At 41.9% G+C, this 22,578-nt stretch overlaps 1 protein-coding gene across 1 annotated transcript in view; it reads left to right on the top strand.

Moving 5' to 3' along the window:
• Nucleotides 1-22,578, top strand: part of Fbxw8 (F-box and WD repeat domain containing 8) — a 107,196-nt gene that overhangs the window by 76,625 nt on the left and 7,993 nt on the right. Inside the window, exon 8 of the mRNA XM_046446231.2 lies at nucleotides 15,358-15,485. Coding sequence (XP_046302187.1) covers nucleotides 15,358-15,485 — 128 coding nt within the window. The remainder of the gene's footprint in view (nucleotides 1-15,357; nucleotides 15,486-22,578) is intronic.

Genomic DNA, 22,578 nt, shown 5'->3' with positions numbered 1-22,578 from the left:
AGCCACAACCCCAGCCCTGTGATGATATTACTTTAAAATCATTTATTACAAAATTGTCTTTGGTACAAGATTAGGATGCAAGGAATACCTGTAAATATGCTTTATTGCAGTGGCAACAATTGATTATGCAGTGAAACACAGAATTTGCTGGTGTTCTTTTCTTTGTTGCGGGGGAACATCATAGTATTGCACCTTATGGAGGTGCCTTGGTGAATCTGGCTAGCTCCACTTTGGTGAATGTTTGATTGTTCCCAGTCTTTTGTATTGCAGGCAACACTTGGTCTACATGAATGCATTTGCAGGATTAATTCCTCAGAGGAGACTGGCTTGGTCAAAGGGATGTGTGCCTTGGTAATTCTGACAGCTGTTACCCTCCACAGAAGTTATATGTTGGAGACTGGTGGGTAGCAATGCATCCCATTCCCCTGGCAGTTCCTTGATACCTTTCCTCCTTTTGGCTTCATAGAAGGATTACAGTAATATGAGGCCAGGAAGGATGTGCTGAGATGTGACTTGTCTTGTCTGTCCTTTGTGTAATTATTTTACAGCTCTGTTTTTCAGAGGAATGACTAGACCACCTGGCTTCACCTGGAATCAGTGCAGCAGGTCTGACAGTCCTGTCAGGCTGCTCTTACAGTGGGAAAAGCTACACTCTGATGCATGTCCCTCGCTGGCGTATTCAGTGTCTTTGAGGGAGTCTATGATTCTTTTAAGATGGTAATCTCTCCCCTATAAATCGAGGTTGGACATTTGGGTCTTTGGTCCCCTGTCCAGCACCCACATTCCTGGATTCTTTGGTTGGTGATTAAGTGGTTTCAACTTTTCCTGTTCCCTGTGGCATAGTACTGAACTCATCTACTGCTGGAGGATCCTGAGTAGTTCAGGGCTTCTGAAATGGGTTGTGGAGTCCATTGCTTCTGTTTCTTCTCTAAGGGTCATGTTGATGCTGGCAAGAATGGTTGGACAGGAAACTGGTATTTATCATCAGTTCCTGTGTCTTGTAAGTAAGTGGTATTGTTGAAAAGTACTGCTTGAAAGTCTTTTACTTTTAGGCAAAAATAGTTGTTGTTTTTTCATTTTTTTATTGGAGCATTATACTTGCATATATTGATGGAATTTGTTATTACACATTTGTATATGTGCACAATATGACAGTATAATTTGATCACTGTCACTCTTTAGCCCTGTCCCCTCCTTCCCTGATAGTGTTTTTTAAATATATTTTTTAAAATTGTTGATGGAGCTCTTTACTTTATTCATTTATTTATATGTGGTACTGAAAATCAAACCCAGTGCCGTACACATGCTAGGCAAATGCTCTTCCATTGAGCCCCAGCCCCAGCCCGATAGTTAAGTTTTGAAGTTGCCTTCTTGGATTCTCAGACTTCAGTGTATAAATGACCTTAAAGGTAGCTGTTGCTGAGTGGCATGTGATTGTAAAAGAAAATTAATGTAACAGTAGTTAACTCTGGCTCCATCTCTTCGTCATGCTGCATTGCAAAGAGCATTGTGAACTCTGTTAACGTGGCCCTTTGTACCCAAACATCCTTTTAAATATTTTTTTTGTGTGTGTGTGTCTCATAGTTACTGAATCTGTCAAAATACTTTCATTTATGAAACCATATTTATGATAGCATATCATCTTTATTAATTCTTTTGTTGCCTGAATTAAATTTTGCTCTCAGAGGTAGAGGGTTAGAAGAGAGAATTGCTTCCTTGAAGAGCATTATGTTGACGATGAGTCTCATGCCTCATAAAGGCAAAGCGAGATCCACTTAGGGCTCTTAGCATCATTCTATGTATTTGGACGTATTTTCTAATTTAGTTCTGAAGTACTTGGCATTTGATGGCAGATTGTATTAAGCAGCACGTGGCACGCATCCTAATCAGGAAAATGTGAGTGAAGTCATCCAGAAGGCTGGACTGTGTTTGACAAGGACGCTTGCTTGGCGCTGCTGCCTCAGCTTACATCACACTGGAAAATAATTGCTAACGTCTCTTATGATAATCATTCCCCATCCACGGACACGAAGGACCCCAGATTGGTTGCCTGCACTAGTCATGAGTTGAAATGTTTGTCTGGGGAGCCTTTGGAGTCCGAAGCACAGTGCTCAGGTTGTGGCCTTGTTCTCTCATACCTACTCCAGAGTAGGAGAGCCATCTTGTCTTTTGTTCAAGATTCCATTCCAGAGGAGAATAAAAATGGTATTTTACAAGCAGGATGAATAGTTATAAAGTTGAAAGTTCATAAAATGAATATCTTATTTAAATTTTATTGCTCACTTTAAACCTTTAAAACTCTATTTTCTTCTTGAAGAAGTTTAGAAAAATAGCTCATGGAGACCATGAGTGATACAATCAAAAGAATCCATTGTTAAGGTTATATCGTTGTTAAGAAATACTGACTGAGCACTTGCTCTGTGCTAAATGTCTAGTTGGTGCTGGACATAGAGATGAATGAAATATGACATCTGTCTCATGGATTACACCCCTTGTGGTTCTTGAGTGTGACTTAGCAATATAAAGGTGGTTTTCTCCAGATTGGGATGGATGGATGTTCCTAAGACCTTCTCAATGAACTTGGTGAATTCTGTAGTGATAAAAAATTGTATAAATGAACATTGAAATGTTTTTATGCATGTTTTAATATTAAAATGATATCCATAATTGATATCATTGCAGGTATGTTGCTTATAATGAATAATAATAAATGTAATTCTCCTCACTTATAGTGAAAACCATGAAGCACCTCCATAGATCTATAGGATTTCTCAAGACAGAGCAAAAAGTCTTCCAGCTTAGAGGCCTGTGAGGGTCTGATATTCTATAAAACCATGGCAGGTTTTTCTGCAGAAAGTATTTCTTAGAATGTTATCACTTTTTAGAGAAACTAAGAGTGCTTTTGGATCTCTAGTAGTCTGGAAGGGAGTGAGAAAGTTATAAAAAGTAAGTACAAGGAAAGTTAACAGTCAGCTACAGGTAAGGTAGTCATATCACCACTGGGGACATGCAAGGAAGGGTTTTGGAGTCAGACAAACCTCAGGCAAGTTACTCATTCAGTTTGTAAGTAATGTGCCTTGCACGTGGCTGGGGCTCTGTACTTCTCCGGCTCCTCCCTCATCTCCCACGCCCACCACTTATGGGGTTGCTTAGTTGTCAGGCAAAGCCTGTTGCAGGGCAGTGCAGATGGAAGCAGCAGGCCCACCAGAGGGAACTCCATGTGGAAAGGCAGCCCCGGGGTCCAGGCCGGCTGGGGCATTGGTAACCTTGAGCAGGTGTGGAGCCACGCTTGTAGCGATAGCAGTCCCTGCGTCTTCACAGGATTCATTTTCCTGAGGATTGTTTTGAAAAGATACGCTCCGAATAGAAAGGGTTGGGCCAGTTTAGCTTCCAGGCAGAACAGGTGCAGTAAGTGAACGGGAATGGCCGACTCATGGTGCAGTTCGGAAGCCTTTGTAACGCGAAGCCTTCCTGGAGAGGCTGGCACCATGTCCCAGATGTCTCCTGTCTGCACTTACACTAGTGTGGTTTTTGTATGCCAGTGATGTTTGTATAATTTTCTAATTTTTAAAGAAACTAATTAGTATTCTTGAGGCTCTGAGCAAGTTTATAAAACCATTACATTGAAGTGTATTTATGATGTTCATTGTCTTTCTTCTCATTTGGATTTTCAGTTAAACTTAAGAGTTTTATTTAGGGCCCAATTTTTCTAATGGCTTCCATGGTTATTAATGTGAAAGTTCCTTCCTGTTGCACCATCCCTCCCTCACTGGAGGATGTAAACTGCGAGTTGACTGTTGCATTTATTTGACCTGCACAGATGGAGATGGCTTTGGGTTTTTTGTGCCAGAAGAATCACAGAGTAAATATTGCCCAGCCAGCAACTAGGTTTTTTTAGTGTTAAAAACCAGTGTGTTTCTCCATTAGCCATGGTTTGTCTTTATCGCCAAAGTGAAAACAGTACTGCCATAGAGTGGGCTGTGTGCTTCCCACACATTCAGACAGTTGCAGCCGATGATGTTGTTTTGGAAGAGAGCAAGAGAAAGAGGCCCACAGAAATGGCCTACATGAGTTCGAATTTCAGTCCCACAGAAAATAGTTCACTGTTTTCAAATTCACATAGCACTTTAAACTAGACTAACACAGTATTATAGAGAACTTTGCTTTTAATCCAGTGCATAGGTGAATATGATTTATTAATTTACCCAACACTTCAGTCTTCTGTATAAGGCACTGTGTTAGAGAGTGGCCTTTGTAAGTAACATCAATTATTGAGTCGCAGAGATGAGTCCTTCTAATGGATGCAAAGTTACTCTTCAAAGCATTCCCTTGGTGTCTTCTTAATTTCCAGGGCAAACCCCTTGTAGACAGACAAAGAAAAGCGCCAGGTCAGCCCACGTTCCACTGATCACATTCCAAGCTGGGAACTCCAGAGGAGGAAGAGGGTTATAGTTTGTAAAAATGAGGCCTCAAGTCTTAGGAGGTGTGTCCCAGGCCAGAGCAGCTGTGCAGTGACCCAGCTTCTAGTCACCACTCCTTGGTCCTGCTCAGGAACTGTGCCTTCAATAAGGGACAACTGACTGGGCCTGACCCCAATTCTAAACCCAGCTTTCTTTAGATCTTTGTACGTTAGGACTCTGGCCTAGGCTCTACCTACTCTACTTACAGGTGGCCTCTGCACTTGGTTTGTGAACTCTTTTCTCACCTTCACAATAAGTTTTAAAATGCATATTGGAAATGACATGAAAAAAAAAAATACTTCCTGAGTAGCATTCCTTCTGTGAGCCCCTCCCTCACTTGCTGTGCCCTTTCCCCCTTTCCCGGGCTTTGCTCATGGGCACCTATAAGTGCTCTGTCTTGTGCCCATTTTAGGTTTTATTGAAGTTATGGCCACATGCTGAGGACTATGGTTAGACCCTCATGTCTGCCTTCAATGTGGCCGTCAAAACCCTGGGGGGCAAGGCCCCCTGTTGGCTCCCAGCCTTTCATTTGTAAGGTGAGCCCTTGATCTAGCCAGGGAGGTGCAGTGTGAATGTGCTGTGCTCATTCCCTTCCAGGGACTACAGTAGCAGTCCCTCTTTCCCTCCCATCCAGAGTCCCACCTACTAGAAGAACCTCACCAGCTGTTCCGAGCTGCCCTGTCTGAGCTTTTGCAGTACACAGGACCTGCACCTCACACTTGGATGTTGTGGTTACTGCCTGGCATTGTGGCCTAACCAGACAGCAGCAGTCAGGAGGCAGAAAGTGGGCAGTTAGAGCTGAGTAACACTAAGCTCTCCTGTGCCTGCAACTCTTTTTCAGCCCCAAAGGTTTGAAGGGGTTTTCACACATTAGGGAACATCAGAATCCACAGGATTAAAATAGAGATCATTGGTCCACCCAGAGCTTCTGATTCAGTATGTCTGGGCAGGGCCTGAGAACTGCAGTCTGCGGTGTGCCCATAGCTGCTGTGGCTGCTGCTCTGGACCACCTTTTGAGTAGTCTGTGGTGGAGATTTAAAGAGCACAAGCTTTGAAGGCCACCTGTCCAGGTTTCAGTCCTGGTTCCAGAACTTGAGAGCTGGGTAAAGGTTTGCCCTCTCTCTAGCTTCACTTCGTTGTAGGTACAACAAGTGAAATCTTTCACTCACCTTATAGAATTGTGGGGGTCAGATAGATGGTGCATTATTACAGGGTCGAGTGTGTAGGAGAACATTGTGAATATCAGCCGCTATTAATAACCATTTTTGACAGGAATTGGGAAAAGATATGAGAGTACACTGATACAGGACTGAGACCCCTGGGCTGTGCCTCGGGCTGCTGTGGCTGCCTTGTTACCTGTATGATTTGGGGCAAGTTATTTAAAATTATTGAAGCCTCAGTTTCTTAATGCATAAAATGAAGATAATAGTATTTTTCTGTCTCCCTGTTGGTGGTGTGAGACTCAAATGGAGTGATATTCAGAGAGAATTTGAGTGAAAGGCTGGATGTTATGAACAGTATGTATCAAACACTGTCAAGCAGCTCTCGGTGATGCCATGGTGTACTATGTCATGTGATTAAAGGTGGCCAGGCCTCAGGGGTAAGGAGACTTTAGGGGTGGACTGTCTGTCCTACACCAAAGGCTCTGGTTATATACTGCAATTTTCAGGCCCCCCCCCCCAAACTGTCATTTATTTCAGTGATCTGACCTTAGTAACATTCTGCCTGCCTACCCTCTTCCAAGCCTTTGTCCACCTCACTTGGGGCTAAGCTAGAAGTCACCATTCTAATCAAAAGAAAATTGATAACCAAACTGATTTAATATTCTGTGTTAATTAAGTCTGTAGACTTACAGGTAGTTTTATATTATAAGCAGCTCACTTGTAATATTTTCATTTTAAAATAATGTTTAAGCTCCTTTAAATTTTAAAGAATTCATGTCATAGTTTTCAGCCAGTTTTCTCCCAAAGCATAGATTTAATAATAACTCTTTCTCCTGGGGACCGTATAAACGTGGGTAATTGTAGAGTGTTTGGAGACTGCATGCGCTCCTTATTACGAAGCGCGGTGAAAGTATGAGAGGAGAATGTGCAGATGCATAGTCATTATCTCCTCCTCGACCCACCACTCGGGCAGTGGGCACCCCTCTTCATTTATGTAACTGTCCACCAGTTTTCTGTGGTCACACCTCTTATCCTTTCCTAGCACTGGGACAGGGACTAAAGAGATCTCTGAAGCAAAGCAGAGCCGCATTCTTCTCACTCCGCAAAGCAGAGCTGGCTTCCTTTATGGGCCCTGCACCTTCTGCATGGTAGAGACGAAGTGGGGAGGGAGGCAGTTGAGAGACGGCTGGGTGACTTTTGCCTGGTTTTCCCCTGGGAACACTTTTGCTCCCTAGGTTCCTTTCAGGCTTAGGTCACAATAGGTGTTGGTTCGGCTTTGCTCTGGTCCTTTGTAGACATCTGCCCACATCACAAAGCCTGCATTTGGCACAGCCTGCATGATTGGCACTGCCTCCCCGGGAAGAGTCCAGTCCTGGAACAGCGGGGGCTGCAGGTGCACTGGCACGTGGTGGGGAGCTCATACAGGCCTGGCCTACCCAGAGCCTGGCGACACTCAGCAGCACCGTCTCGTCCCTGAAATATCTTGGCCTTGTGGGCTTGTCACTCCAATTAAAACTTACACATGAAAGCAGCCCAGGCTGCTCCTTCCTCTGTGCTGAGTGTGTGTGTGCTGTGCCAGAAGCATGTCATGGAAACTGTTGGGGGGCACGTTTCAGGGACCTGTGCTCATTCAGGGAGCCATCTCTTCAGTCCTTGCATCTTGCTGGTCGCTGCTGCTAAGTGCACCTGAGAGGCGAGGTTCTGTTTGCCAACAGAAAGTCACCTTTGGGACGGTGGTGAAAGTCATTTTCCACATGTTCACAGATATGGCCGTGTTACCAAGCCTCATGCTATGACTTATCTCTGGCAAGGACTTACAAAATAGTCTCTCTGGCTGATTGTCAAAAATTACATCATATCGGAGTAAACTGCTTTTAAATCAGACATCCATTATTCATGTATATTAACTGCTTTTTTATTTTTTTATTGGCTGTTTTGTGTATGATTTACTCTTTTCTCACTAGCTCCCTCTCCCTCCTCAATTGTCCATCTTTCTCATCCTTTTTTTAAAATCTTAGCTCATCTATGAATTTACAGAAGCTTTCACTTAGCTTTGTGTGTGAGCAATGATACATAGATAGTGCATTTTTTGTAGTTAAATTTCACATTTCTCTGGATCATAGTTACATTGAATTAGAATTTTAGTGGTTTACATGAGTAGATTCTACCCCAAAGATTTATAGGCCTTTATCTTTTATATGTTTTGTACTTTTTTTTTTTTAATGAGTGTTTCTAGTCTCATACTTCAAGACTGGAATGAAACTTTACTTGCCACTCAGGAAGCAGCTCCATGCCTTGCCACTGGTGGACAGCTGATTGACTTAACATTCCATTTGTATTCGTGAAGCCTGTCTTTACTACAAGGCAGTGTGGCACCTGCCTGTACTGGACAGGTCCACACAGGTGTGCAGGGCTTACGCATCTGTGCATTCTTTTATCAGATGTATACTGAGCCCCTCTCGTGTGCCAGGCATGGTGCAGGTATCCAGAGAAGTGTTCATTCACACAGTATGGTGTGAACATGAAGCATGCCCTGTGCGTCTGCCATCTTTGTGATCATGGTACATTTTCCTTGTTTTATAGTATTTTCGTTGTTATTTATGGTGTTTGATTGCTTGGAACAATGACTAGAGACTGGAGAGTGTTTACTCTGCTGAACCCCCAACCAGTGTTATGTATTATTTTTGTTGGAAGGAGCCAGGATTTGTCTACTTCTAGCACATTTACTTGAGTCTTTGTTCAGTACTCCTTCCAGCACATCAGAATGTTTTTCTGGAATTGTTTTCTGTTTCCCAAAAGTACTTCCTTTGAAAGGTTTTTTGTTGTTGTTGTTGTTTTTTAGTGAGGATCTGTTGGCCTCAAGTGCTCTCAGTGTTTTAATCCAAAAACATTTTTATTTCATCTTTAAAAGGTAATCTTCCTGTCTTTTATAGTTCAGGTTCACAGGTACTTTCCCTTAGTTTTTTTTTTTTTTTTTTGGTGCTGGGGATTGAACCCAGGGCCTTGTGCATGCAAGGCAAGCACTCAGCCAACTGAGTTGTATCCCCAGCCCTCCCTTAGTCTTTTGAAGACACTGTTGGTTTTGACTTCCACTGGTGCTGCTGAGAAGGTGGCTGCCAGCATACCTCTCAGACCCTTTTAGGATTTTTTTTCTTCCTCTTGATGCTTTTAATATTATCTCTTTGTTTTTAATTTTCTGTGATTTTACCCCAGTGTCTCTAGGTATGGATTTATTTTTTAATTTATCTTCTTTGGAAGATAAATTTCTTGTGTTTCCTTCCTTTCCATTGCAGAAAATTCCCAGCCATTTTTCCTGTTGAAATTTCCTCTCATTTCTCTCTGGAGCTCAGGTCAGATGAGTGCTGGACACTGCTTGCTCCTCTTTTCCGTCTCTCTCTGTTTCATTCTGGGTAATTCCTCATATCAGTCTTCAGTTCACAGATTCCCTCTTGGACTCATCCTTCTTCTTGTTTATATCATCCATTGACTGTAATTTCTATGATTTGTTTTTCAAACCTACTTAATAAGTTTTTGCTAAGTTATCTATCAACATTTTTGACATGCTTGTTTTGTTCTTTATTTGAAAAATACCTAATATGCTTGGAAGTCTAATTGAGCTTGTTTTTTTTTAATATTTATTTTTTAGTTATAGGTGGACACATTATTTTATTTTCATGTGGTGTTGAGGTTCGAACCCAGTGCCTCACGCATGCTAGGCGAGCAGTCTACCTCTGAGCCACAACCCCAACCCTAATTGAGCTTGGTTTTGTTTCTCTCACTTAGGATAAATTGCTTTTTTCTGGTTTTGGAATTTTTTTTTTTTTAACTGTGAGCTAATCTTTGGCTGATCTTGATTTATAGGTCTCTTAAGGGGTCTGGGTGGAGGTTGTCCTCCTGAGAAGATTCTGCCAGGTACTGGAACCATGTCACTGAACTGAAAATACTTGAATCACTAGGCTTGGGTTCTCCTGGCCATGCAGATGGTGTGAATTCTGCCTGAACTCATGTGAGGGCACACATGTGATCACAGCTTGAGTTTTGTCCACCCTGAGCTGAAGCTAAGGTGGACAGATTTCCATAAGATGAGCCCTCTCCACCAGTAGATAGATTTTTTTTTCCTCCATGCTTGCTTTTATCTAAGTGCCTAAAAAGGCTCGGCTTTATGGAGAATATTTTCCTTTGTGTTGGCCAGACCCTTGGTCTTCCATTTCACCAGCTGTTTGGGCTCCTGACACTGGCGTGCATCCCTGGCCTAACGTTCACTCACCTTTCTGATTTCAGTGCTCTCGTCACTTTTGGCTCTACTGAATTTCCTTAATTTCTTATGAGTTAAACAGAATGTCTGAAGGCCTGTCTGATAACAGGTAGAATCGTATCCTGTTTTTCAGCGTTGTTTTCTAGGCATGTTAGTTTGCCATCTTGTGAGCAGTGGAATCTCTGGACTGGATGCAGTTTCAGTTTCCTAGAATGTAGATATGATGACCAGGTATCTGTGCAGCCTCCCTCTCTTTGGGGAAGGGTGAAGCAGTTTCTTTGTACAAGCCAAATATCTGGGCATGGAAAAATGTGTTAAGCATTAAAAGGAATAATCTTTATTGGGTTCCTAACTGAGGGTGATTTCGGTGTTTGGCTGGTATGGAGTCCCAGTTATCTCCAAACGCCAATGCAAGTACTTAACAAGATGCAGAGAAGGTGTAACTAATATAGTACCTGGCACATCCTGGGCCCTTGCTGCATGCTGCAGGAATGAATGAATGATAGGAGTTTCACTCCAAAGGAGTTACTTAGACTCTTAAGTCTTGTAGAATGTTCTCCAGTGTGTGGTGCAGTGTTTGTAATAGAGCTGCACCTGACCTAACTTCAGAGTCTCCTTGGGGACTCTCCCATCCTCCATGTTTTAAGACTTGGAAGAAGATAATGCATGGTTCAAGATGGCCCCGTGAGAACACCAGATGAAGCATGTAGACAGTAAATACCTCCCACCCTGACAAGAGGGGAGAACTCTGCGTGCTGAGGGCTTCTTCAAGAAGAGAGCACAGAGTACACTTGAGTGGGTGGGAAAAGAGAACATGAGGTTTACTGGCTCTGTGCTCCAGAATTTGGCTTCTGATCATGACTTTTCCCCCCAGAAGAGCAAAATATATGTGGTAGTGATGGAGGAGAGCTTTCAGGGAGCAGAAAGGAAGAGAGGTAGACCATGTTGTCTCTAAGGCTGTCCATCAGGTCTTCTTCCTGTGCCTTTTAGCCTCTGTTCTGCTTCAGTTCAGTCCAGTGTCTCCTGACCTTTGGCTTTGTTACTTCCTTTTATAAAATGATAGTGGACAAATTTAATTCTCAAAGCTTTTAAAATGCTTCAGTCTCATGAGGAAGTCACCTGCCCACTCTTGACCTGCTTAGAGAGGCTGTGCTGGGGTTCTGAGGTGGTCTTGGTGCTACTTGGTGCTGGCTGGTTGTAGGTCTAATGCCTTTCACTATTTTGGTAAACTTGAAAAAAACATGCATGAAGTTCCCTTCTTTGTTCATCAGAATTCTAGGCTGACAGGGCTCCATAATTTCTTCTGGATGCAAGTGTTCATATTCACTTTTGAGGGTAATGTCAGTCCCAGATTTAGGAAGAGTTTGCAGTGCCAAACCCCATTCTTGCTGAGCGAAGAAGGAACTGGCCTGCCTTGGACTTACCCCATTACAATGATAGTGGCCATTTCCCAGCCCTTTCCATTATGGTTTGGAAAGTAACATCTGGGCACCCCAGAGGATCCAGGTCACATGGGGAGGATGCGGGCCCGCTCAGGGCAGCTGCTGATGCTTCCCAGATGTTGGGCCTGGGGTTGTTGCCTCCCTTCTGAGTGTACTGCCCCTGCTGCTTGAGGCACCAGCTGCTAGGATACAACTATTCGGTGGGTCAGTGGGTCTCCACAGAGAGGTGGTCCTGGGTATAGAGGAGCAGGACAGCTGGTGGCCGGCAGCAGCTGGCAGAGGCGCAGACTCTTTCATCTGGCAGCAGACTGAGGCTCCTGCACGTCATCTGTCATCCCTGTTCATTCCAGTGCATATTGCATAAAAAGTGACTAATAAATATTTTTGACTTGCTGTTGAATGAATTATAGCATTATATGTGTTTTATCTTAAAAATTCAGAAACAACCCAAATATTCACTAATATAGAATTATATATGCCAAGAGAAATTCTATGTAGCCATTTAAAATAAGATCTGACTGTAGTTGCTGACAAGTGAAAAAACAAATTGTAAAATAATAATCCATGCAGAGAAGAAAGTTTTTGGACACATATAAAAAGTCTAAAAGTATATATACCAAACTGTTAAAAGTGGTTTTCCCTGAGAGATGGATATACAAAAGACTGCCACTTTGTTTTATTAAGCAATTTTGTTATGTTAGGATTTGATTCAACATGTAGCATATTTGAAATCAGAAAAAAAAATTTTAGAAATAGATTTCAGAGAAATAAGAATAATTGATAAAAATTGAAAGTTAAGTTTCTAAGGCTGGGATTTATCAGAAATAATTCAAGATCTCTAAGGGGAAAAACCATAAATAGAGGAATTTCTGCCCAAGTTCCTTCTGAAGACAATGCTTTCAACCACACTGTGCCTTCTAGGTCTAGTGGAAGCCAGAGAGCAAGGAAACATGCCCAGGGTCTGTGATAACATCCTGCATTTCCAGTCTCAGCATGGTTTAGCTGTTATGGATAATTCTTTTTTTTTTTCCTTTTCTTTTTTTAGTTGTGGATGGACCTTTATTTTATTTACTTATATGTGGTACCAAGGATCGAACCCAGTGCCTCACACATGCTAGGCAAGCGCCCTACCACTGAGCCACCACCCCAGCCCTGTTTGGATAATCCTTAAAGAAACATCTGATGCCAGTAAAAATTTGCTCTGTGATCACTGCTTAAGTCCTCCCATAATATACACTTGGTACTTAAAAGAAAAAAATCCCCAACAATATCTGTTGACTTGGTGGCCACCAGCACAGCGCTTTCTTCAAGATTGGGGAGGTCTGGGTAGCTTTTTTCTTCTTTTCGGCATATCTGTACACCCTGAGAATGAGTCAAGTGACTGTGGGTTGAGATGCACCCAACTAGGGCAATAAAGAGAAAAATTAGTCTAATGCATGGTCTTAACAAGAGAGAGTTCGAGCATGAATAATTAATCTCACTAGTCTGTGGTAGTCAGATAAAATGAAGTCCCATTTGCTCAACCTTATTAAAAGAGAGAGAGTGTGGAGGGAGGGAGGGAGCCATGGTAAAGGTCGTTAAGGGACTTGTAACGTGGAAGAACCGCCTTTGAGACGGTAATGTGTTTTCTAATCTCTGTGGTCTTTAACTAAACGCAATGATAAAGGTACTCTTTGGGTAGTTCTGATTCCTTGAATTATTGAACATTTTAGAAAATACTTGACTCTTGACTGCTGACTTAAATGTCTTCATGATGAATTTGCAGAGAGTCTTTTTGAATCACTCAGAGATGATTCATCTACTTGTCAAAAAAAAAAAAAAAAAAAAAACTTCTAGAAAAAGTAAAGACATATGAATTGACTCCATATCAGATTTCCAGGCTTGCATTTACCTTGTTTATTTTACTGACTGAAGACCCACCTTCCTGCTATAGAAGTTGAAGTGTTTTAAAAACAAGAAAATTATTCCAAAATATTGAAAACTCCTGTTGATGAGTAGGAGCACAATATTGCTTCTTTTAATTATACATATTTTTGTGTGTGTGTGGTGCTGGGGATTGAACCCAGGGCCTTGTGCATACAAGGCAAGCACTCTACCAATTGAGCTATAACCCCAGCCCTAATTATACATATTTTTAATTGAAACATAGTTGTTGTACATATTTATGGGGTACAGTGTGGCATTTCAGTTCACGTATACAATGTATAATGATTAAATCAGAGTAATAGCATATCCTTCAGTTCAGACATTTATCTGAACTGAAGTTAGGGGGAAGAAATCTCTATTAGGAGCCAGGCATGGCAGCACATGCTGAGGCCGAGTCAGGAATGCAAATTTGTGGCCAGCCTGGGCAACTTAGCAAGGTCTTGTCTCAAAATAAAAAATTTAAAAAGTGTTGGGATATAGCTCAGTGGTAAAGAACCCCTGGTTTTAATCCCCAGTTACCAGTGGGAAAAACTTCTTTTGGTCATTTTGAAATACTCACAGAATTAATACACAGCACCAGGTTGCTGTTTTAATTTTTTTCATTCACTTCAGGAGTTGATTTTATCTGATTTTTGGTTATTTGCTAAAGATAAAAAATTTCTAGATAGAGTTATTTCTATGTTCTTATATGGAATAATAATCTTATTTTGGTTATTTTAGAATTGTTAATTTTTTCTGAGTCATAAACTTGTTTTTAACTGCATTTTAGTTTATTCTCTAGTCTTTATGTATTAAGAAGGCATTTTGAATTCTGAAATTGTCATCTCTCCTTCTAAATGCTGTTAGCAATGGTTAATTAGTATTGTGGTGATATTTCAACTATCAGGAATTTCCAAAGAGTGGCTTGTTAAAAATGTGCGCTGACAATGAAATTGATGGTTGTCAAAGTGGAGACTATTTAATTTATTATTAACTTCTCAATACCAACATAAAAATCTGCACATGGGTAAGTGATAAATGTATAGGTTAACAAGAAAAGAGCATGTCATTTCCATGTGTTGCTGACAGGAGAATTTCTATGCAAAAGAATACAATTAAAACTTTTGAGTTTGGTGATTGATTTTAAAATATTTACCACATTATTAACAGAATAGATAGTATGGTCGGAAGTTGGTATGTGTTCACATTAGTGAAGCAGCTTTTGAACTGAATTTTGGGGCAAGGACTATGTCCCCAGCACCTGCCACAGTTATCTATATTTAGCATTTAATGTTTGTCAAATTAAGTCGAATTGAATTGCTAAGGTTTTTTGTTTTTTTTTTTAAGCAAAAGACTTGATCTTTGGGGGAGATTCTTGTGAATCATCCTTTACCCCTATCCCACCCCAACTTTGCAGGGGAGAAGGCACAGAAGTGTTCCAGAATGACGGATGCCCTGTCTAGAGAGCTCAGGCATCTTCTTATTTGCTTCCATACCTTACAAAAGAGAGCTCCCCAAAGCAACAAGGGGGAGTTGGAAGAAGAGTTTGGGTTTGGGTTTGCAGTTCAGTCCAAAGGAACCATCTGAGGGTTAAGTACAGGCTTCATCCTCCTGATGCTTGTACTGTCCATGCTTTTACCTTATGTGGTGCAAGTACAGGAAGAGAACCCAAGCTGGATCCCTGCAAGCTTCCCCATCACTTGTTCAAGTTCCCATTACTTCTAAATCAGAAGCAATCTATGACCCTTAGTTTCCGTCCTTCATTTGCTGTTGAAGAATTGGGAAACGTGGGCTAGCGATATAGCTTAGTGGTGGAGCACCTGCCTACCATGCACAGGATATCTAAAATTAGGATTCCTAATGTTCCTACTTGGCATTTCTCTCTGTGTCCCATGAATTTGCACTTGGCCTGAGCTACTCTTTAGATTTTCCTCTCTTCTTTTCTTTGCATTTCCTGTTTTTTTTTGTATTGGCCCTACCCCTCTCCTTTGAATAACCTGGAAGTGGTCAGGAGATGAAGCAGCAGACCACCTTCTTCAACAGGACCTGAGTGGAATGCTCATGCCCTGAATAGTGGTGAAGGGATGTTATCTGAGGCACTGAGCACCCGCATGTTTTTCTTCCTCTTTCAGATCCTGGTGTACAGCCTGGAAGCTGAACGCTGCCTCTCAAAGCTGGGTAACACTCTTGGTGACTTCACTTGTGTCAACCTCAGGGACAGCCCTCCCAACCTTATGGTCAGTGGCAACATGGATAGGAGGTAGGTCTGAGTTGGACTGCAGTTTTGGCAGAGGCCTGGCCCCCAGCCTCCAGGGTGCTGGTTGGTGTGCTGCTCACACTCTTCTGTTCTCACCCTGTAGCTTTGCCCACCTGAGTTCTGACCCATCAGATCCATAGTCTTGACAGAGACCCCAGATTTGTATTAGGTAATAGTTGGATCTCACTACGCCTCTGCTTCATTTCTGAAGCACCGTGGGACGGCTTTCTTTTCAGCCAGTTGGTGGACACAGTTGGTGGAAGGTCCAGCAAGACCACTTGGAATATCCTTTGTCCCCCTGCTGCAAAATTTCTTTGGCATTTAAAAGCTCACTTTCTAATATTAAAAACAATAACCTAAGGGATGAATCATGTTCAACAAAACAGGGTTGCCTGCCAAATGATGTCAAGAGTGTGTTTCAGAGCACTATGGTGTCCCTCTGGTGATGGGGGAGAAAAGAGACTTGATGTGAACAGATTCCAGTTTCTATTTAGCTGATTAGCAGCCTTTTCTTTAACACATTGGCTTAGAGAGTCAGATTTTCCTGGTAACGGGTCCAGTGCCAGCCCCGGACGCTCCAGGAACCATCAGCACGAAAGGATTAAAGTGTTTGAAAGACCCTCTGAGTCCAAATTTTAGGTTTTTCCTGTTCCCTACTCCCTCTCCCCCCTGTCCTTTCTTTTCCTTTTCTTTCAGCCTTTTTTTTTTTTTTTTTTTTGGCTGGTTATCTGCTGTGTCTGATGCAGTACCCTGAAGAGAGGTAGTGTGGCTGGAGGCCAGGGTCTGCTGGCGTCCCTCCCCTGGGCCCGGCCCCGGGCTGCAGGTGGTGGGCTGCTCGGTGGTGGGCATCAGTTCATGAGGCAGATGCTCCTCCTTGCCAAATCCCAGACCTCTGTCCCACCAGTGCAATAGCTTGCAAAAATAATTATTTTATTAAATAATATTTTCAGTTCCCAACCTTCACCCATCTAGCTTCCCACCTCCAGTTTAGAGCAAAAAATGATGTGTGTACGCTTCATTGGAAAACCATATTCTTGTCATTTTGTTTTTCTCAAGGTCTCTGAAAGTGGTTGATATTTTGATGCTTAAGCATTGAACTCTTGAGTTCAGTGTGTGTCCAGTTTTTTCTCTTTAAAATCTAGTCTTGTTAAGTAGCCCCTACATGTGGCTCAGCAAATGAAACAAATCAGATTGCTCCAAGCTTATCTGATAGAATCTTCACACAGAAACCAAGTAGCTACTTGTTTTCAAAAGAGCAAATGTAGAGGGCTTTTGGGGACATCCAAATGGAAAGGCTTGGGATTGTAGATTAAGCCCCAGATTTGTTTGCAGTTTGAGCATTTAGGTGTTGAGCCACAGTGAGACTCACAGGAAACCCAAATGGTATTGTAGAGAAGAGACCTCTGCTTGTGCATAGTGTAGCTCAGTTAGCTCCAAGAAAATGGTGAAAGCAGATTGTCCTAACCATGGTGAGCTGCACATCAGCTTGTCAGTCAGGAGTCCTTCGTGCACCTGGTAAAGCTGCCTTATCATGCATCCACTGCCAGAAGAAGAGTCACATGTATAGTATGAAAGGCCTCTCTGGTCAGTTTGAAGCCCAAATCTGAGCATGCTAAATAAATTTCGTTAGTAAACTGGTGTTGCATTAAAAAAAAAAAAAAAAATCCCTCTGTCCCTAGGGATGAAAAAGAATGGTGACTAAGAACTTGGACTGGGTATCCAGCGCAGCATTTAGACAGGGCCAGTCCTAGGGCTGTTTGACCACTGCCCTGCATCAGGGGCTGGCCTTCACATGTAAGAAAGCGCTATGAATCAGAATCTTAAGTCTTCAACAAGCACTTGAAATACAGGATTAAAAATACTTTGTTTTGGGCTGGAGATGTGGCTCAAGCGGTAGCGCGCTCGCCTGGCGTGCGTGCGTATTATTTATTTTTTAGTTTTCGGTAGACACAACATCTTTGTTTGTATGTGGTGCTGAGGATCGAACCCGGGCCGCACGCATGCCAGGCGAGCGCGCTACCGCTTGAGCCACATCCCCAGCCCTCTCTCTCTCTCTCTTAAAAAAAAAACAAAACTTTGTTTTGGGGCTAGGGCTGAGGCTCAGTGGTGGAGCACTTACCTAGCTCATGTGAGGCTCTAGGTTTGATTCTCAGCACCACATAAAAATTGATAAATAAAATAAAAGCATTGTGTCCACCTACAACTAAAAAAATTTTTTTTAAAAAGTACTTTGTTTTCAAATAAAAATTGTACATTTGTAAAAAGGAAGGAATGCATCTTCTAAAGGTGGTAGAGGCTTAAGATCTCTACAGGCTTAAGATCTCAATGGACATGCACACCAAAGTTCCAGTGCTCGTGTTTTATTTCAGAAGGAACAGGGATCAGATGCTGTGAGAACTATGTCCTTGGCTGTCACTAGTGACTGATGTGATTTTCAGAACCCCTGAAACCTCCCTGTTTTATTTAAAAATCTAATTGCCTCTGCATTCTCTTAGTACTGTGTAAAGAACTTGAGAATGAAATGGACTCTACTCTAGAGATACATAAAACTGTCTGTGGTTAAGGCAAAACTAAAGAAAGTCATTCTTTAAAAGTAAGAAAAGCAGTTTGAGTAGTTTACAAAACTTGGATGGGGTTTTATAAATTTGTTGTTGTTGTTTGTTTTTGTTTTGGGGGTAGGGAGGGGAAATAGGCTAGGTATTTCTTCATTTTTAATTTAAGCCTATCACCCTTTCCAGAAAGAAAGCACAGGGTAAATAGAGTCTGATGGGGAGGGTAAGAGAGTGATTGGGCTGAAACTGAGTCGCTGTTAGATTGTGCTTTTTTTTCTTGCTGGGAGAGAAAACCTGCACCATGAGGAGGGCAGGCGGTGTGAGTCTGCAGTGTTATCAGCCAGGAGAAGTGAGTTTTTCCAAAGGCATAGTGCATCTTTTCTTGCAGGTGCAGGCTGTTAGATGTCAAGCGGACAGTGTGTCTGGCTATTGACCACAGTGTCTGTCTTGGATTCGATGGTGTCTAACACTGTCTGTCTGTCTGTATTGATCCTAGCACGTTCGCATCTGTGAAACCAGGGCGTGTCATTCCAGTGGCATCACGAACAGCTGACAGCATTTTCAAACATTACGTAAGATAGTGGTCCTTTTTACAACCCCTGGTGTGAACATATATATTTATTCACTGAAGGCAAAAATGAATTAATAGCTTAGGAATTAGGATATTTATTAGAAGCTTGAATGGGTACCAAGAACAAATAGATCACTTTGGTGGTGGTAATTGTGATTTTAGTTTGAACTCTGTTTGGGATTCATTGAGATTTAGAGTCTATAAATTCATGTCTTCCACCAAATTTGGAAAGCTTTCAATTATTATTTTCTCCTGTAGTTTTTCTGCACTAATTTCTTTCTCAAATAAAAATCCTCCTTCAGAAACTTGAGTGATAAGTGTGAGATCTTTTGATCTTGCCCAGCAGGTCACCAACGCTCTGCTCATTTGCTTTCCCACACTGCCCTCTGTTTTTCAGAGTTTATGATTTCTACTAGTCATCCTCAGGGTCACTGATTGTTTCCTCTGTCATCTTCATTCTGCTGTCGAGCCCATCCAGAGAGATTTTATTTCAGATTTTGTATTTTCTGATTCAAAACTTCCATTTGGTTCTTTTTCATAGTTGCCATTTCTCTACTAAGAGTGTCACTTTTACTCATTTTACTGTTATGGAATAGGGTTATAGTAGGGGCTTTTAAGTTATGATTCCCCAAGTCTTGGTTACCTTAGGTTAACATCTGTTACTTGTTTTTTCCTTTGAAAGTGGATTACATTTTCCTGTTTCTTTTTGTGTATGATGTGTCAGGTATTTTGAATTGTATTCTGGACATTGTGAATGTTGCATATTTTGGATCCTGTTACATAATCCTCTGGAGAATTTTTTTTTTAATAGGCAGTCACCCCAGTTAGGTTCAGACTGCACATATTGTCTGTGGTGGTGAATTCAATGTCAGCTCAATTTCCAGAACCTTTGCTCTGTGGTTTTTGTTGGTCTTGGACGTTGCTATGTAGGGGTTCGTCTGAGGCTTGGCAGTGGTTTAATCTTAGTTGAGGTCTTACAGGCTTCACGGATACACCTTGGGTCTGTCCTGGATGCTCAGGGATAAGACTGGGACTCATGTGGTTCTCGCACAAAATTATGGAATCTGCTTTTTCAGTTTCCTTTTCTCCTGGTCCTTAAGCTTTCCAGTCCTCAGGGGCTCCTTTCCCTGGTCCTATAACCAGAAGACAGGGTTTCTGTAAGAGTTTTCCCTGCCTGCATCACCCCACCACCCCACTCTGACTGGGGACTGTGCTTGCGGCAAAGCCACAAAAGAGCATAAGAAACCCCATAAACACTCCCATCCTCCTCTTGTGGACTTCAGGGGCCCCTTTGGTTGGTTCCTGTAGTCAGAAAGATGTAGTTTCTGTTGGAATTTTAGCTCCTGCTGCGCCACACGGTTCTCCTGTGGGAGCTACTCAGGGCAAGCTGCAGGAGAACACGGGCAAGGTGGGGAACACCTCCCATGCCAGCTGTGCCCCCGCTGTGATTCTCCTTCACAGTCCGGGGGCTTGAGTTTGTTCCCAGCGGCCACAGGTGTTTGTTTTTCCTCCATGGGTTGAGCAGTGGTGGGCTCACTCTGTCTTGGCCAGAATCAGGACTCCCACTTTCTTGTAAATGATTTAAATAAACAAGTAGTTGACAGGTAAGGGCTGTGTTAAATGAAATGCCTTCCTGTTCTCTGGCCCTCAGTCTTCTCATCTGTGATCTGCTCCTTCTCCCAGTGAAAGCAGGGATCTAGGATGGAGCTTACTAGAGCAAAAGTTGGCGCTAAGGGCTTTGATCAGAGTGAAAGCTGTTACTTGCTTAAGGCAACATTCGTTGAACCAACAGATCCCACACTCTCCTCTCCTAGTATTCAGATAGAATTAACATACCATATAATTCAGAGATTTAAATAGCACCAAATAGTGGTTTTTGTGAGTTCACAAGGTAGGCAGCCATCAGCACCATCAATTTTGAAACACGTTCACAGAAACCCTGTACCCATTAGCATCACTGCCCATCTCCCCCAACTCCTGCAGCTCTGAGCAACCACTAGTCTCCTCTGTTTCTGCATGGATTTTTCTTTCCTGGACATTTCGTACAAGGAATGGTATATGATCTTTTACGATTAGCTTCCTGCTCAGCACGCTGTTTTCAAGAGAAGCCCAGTTTATAGCATGTACCAGCACATCGTTCCTTTTTATGGCCAAATAATATCCCACTGTTTAGTTAGACCACATTTTGCTTATCCATTCATTAGTTAATGGACATTTGGGTTGTTTACACCTTTTGGTTATTATGTTTAATGCTGTTACCATATTCATGTTAAAGAGTTCATGTGGACATGTTTTCGATACTCTTTGCTCTGTATACCTGGGAGTGGACTTGAAGTGTATGGTAACTCTACATTTCACTATTGACAAATTAGCAGACTCTCTTCTAAAGTGGCCACACCATTTTAGACACCTGCCAACACTGTAAGCAGACTCCATTTTCTCTGTCCTCACCAGCACTTGATGTTGTTGTCTGGAGTCGTCCTAATGAGTGTGAAGTGCTGCCTCCTTGTGGTTTTGATGTGGCTCCCCTATGCTAGTGGTGTTGGACATCCTTTCAGGTGCTTATTGCCCGTTCGTGTCTCTTCTTTGGAGAGTTGTCTATCCAAATCCATTTTTAGCTGAATTAATTTTTTTAAATTGTTGAGTTGTTTACATATTTTTTCTAGATACAAATCCTTTGTCAGATATATGATTTGCAAATGTTTTCATTCTGTGGGCTGTCTTTCTTTCCTCTTTCTTGAGCACAGAAGTTTTTAATATTGATGAAGCTTGATCTGCTTTTTTGTTCCTTGGGCTTTGGTGTCATGTATAAGAAACCATTAACCTAGGGTCACGAAGATTTGCTGCTGTGTTTGTTCGTAGTTCTGGCTCTTACTCTCAGGTGTGCAGTTCTGTAGCAGGTGTGGGGCAGGGGTTCCTCCTCATTCTCTTGCATGTGGACATCTAACTGGTCTAGCACCATTTGTTGAAAACTGTTCTTCCCATTGAATTTTCTTAGCCCCTGTTCTTGAAAGTTTGACCACAAATTTAAAGGTTTATTCTAAACTCTCATTTCTGTTCCATTGAGCTATGTCCACATTTGCCAGCACCACACTGCCTTGATTATGTACAGTTTTTTATTTTAATATACTACTTATTACACAGTAAGCTTCCGAATGTCAGGCATGCTGCACAGCATGGTTGTAAATGAAAGTCAAAAACTTGTTTTAGAGTCTTTATGTACAACATGGATATACAAAATAGTCATAAAAGTTTTAAAATTTAAAAAATAGTCATAAAAGTTTTAAAATTTAAAAAATGGCAGTGCTTCCAACTTGGGATCATGTGCCTTATTGTTTTGACATGACATCCATGACCCTCATTGCCACAGGCAGTATCTTGGGCCGGCTTGTCATGGGTCACAGAATTTGAGGATTAACAGAGTTCTTCAAGACCATCTAAGGAAATGAAGGTCCAGAAAAGTTCAGGGACCGGTCCACATGACATGTTACTCTTGACAATGCTGATTTTATGTTCTGTATACAGAGAACTCTAAACATCAGAGACCCAGCTTTAAAACACAGAAAGCACTAGCCTAGTTGGAAAAAATTGGGCAGGTCAGCCTGAAAATACGTACTCTTCTAGGTGCTATTTAAAATGAATCATTTCATTGAAGGCCATCATCAGTGCTATGCAGATAAAACCATTGATTTTGGTATGTAAGGTTATATTTTAAACTCCTCTTTTAATAGCTCAGGTTCAGTAAGATCAAACAGAATCATGTATTGATTTCTTTTTAAAAAATACACACCAGTTTTCTCAGTTAATTTGGTCATAAGCAAAAGAGCCTGTTTTAATGCTTTGTTGCTTATTTCCTCTATTTTCTGGATGGAAATATAGCAGAAGGTCGGGTCCTTCTTAATGAAACTGCTGAGCCAGAGTCTGAATAGGCTTCAGCCTTGCCACCAAATACAATTTACCTTATTATCATATG

This window comes from Marmota monax, unplaced genomic scaffold (assembly GCF_021218885.2).
Source record: "Marmota monax isolate L192 unplaced genomic scaffold, Marmota_monax_Labrador192_F-V1.1 WCK01_AAM20220418_F8-fsc00092, whole genome shotgun sequence".
NCBI lineage: Eukaryota > Metazoa > Chordata > Mammalia > Rodentia > Sciuridae > Marmota > Marmota monax.
This window is presented reverse-complemented; position numbering and strand designations above follow the sequence as displayed.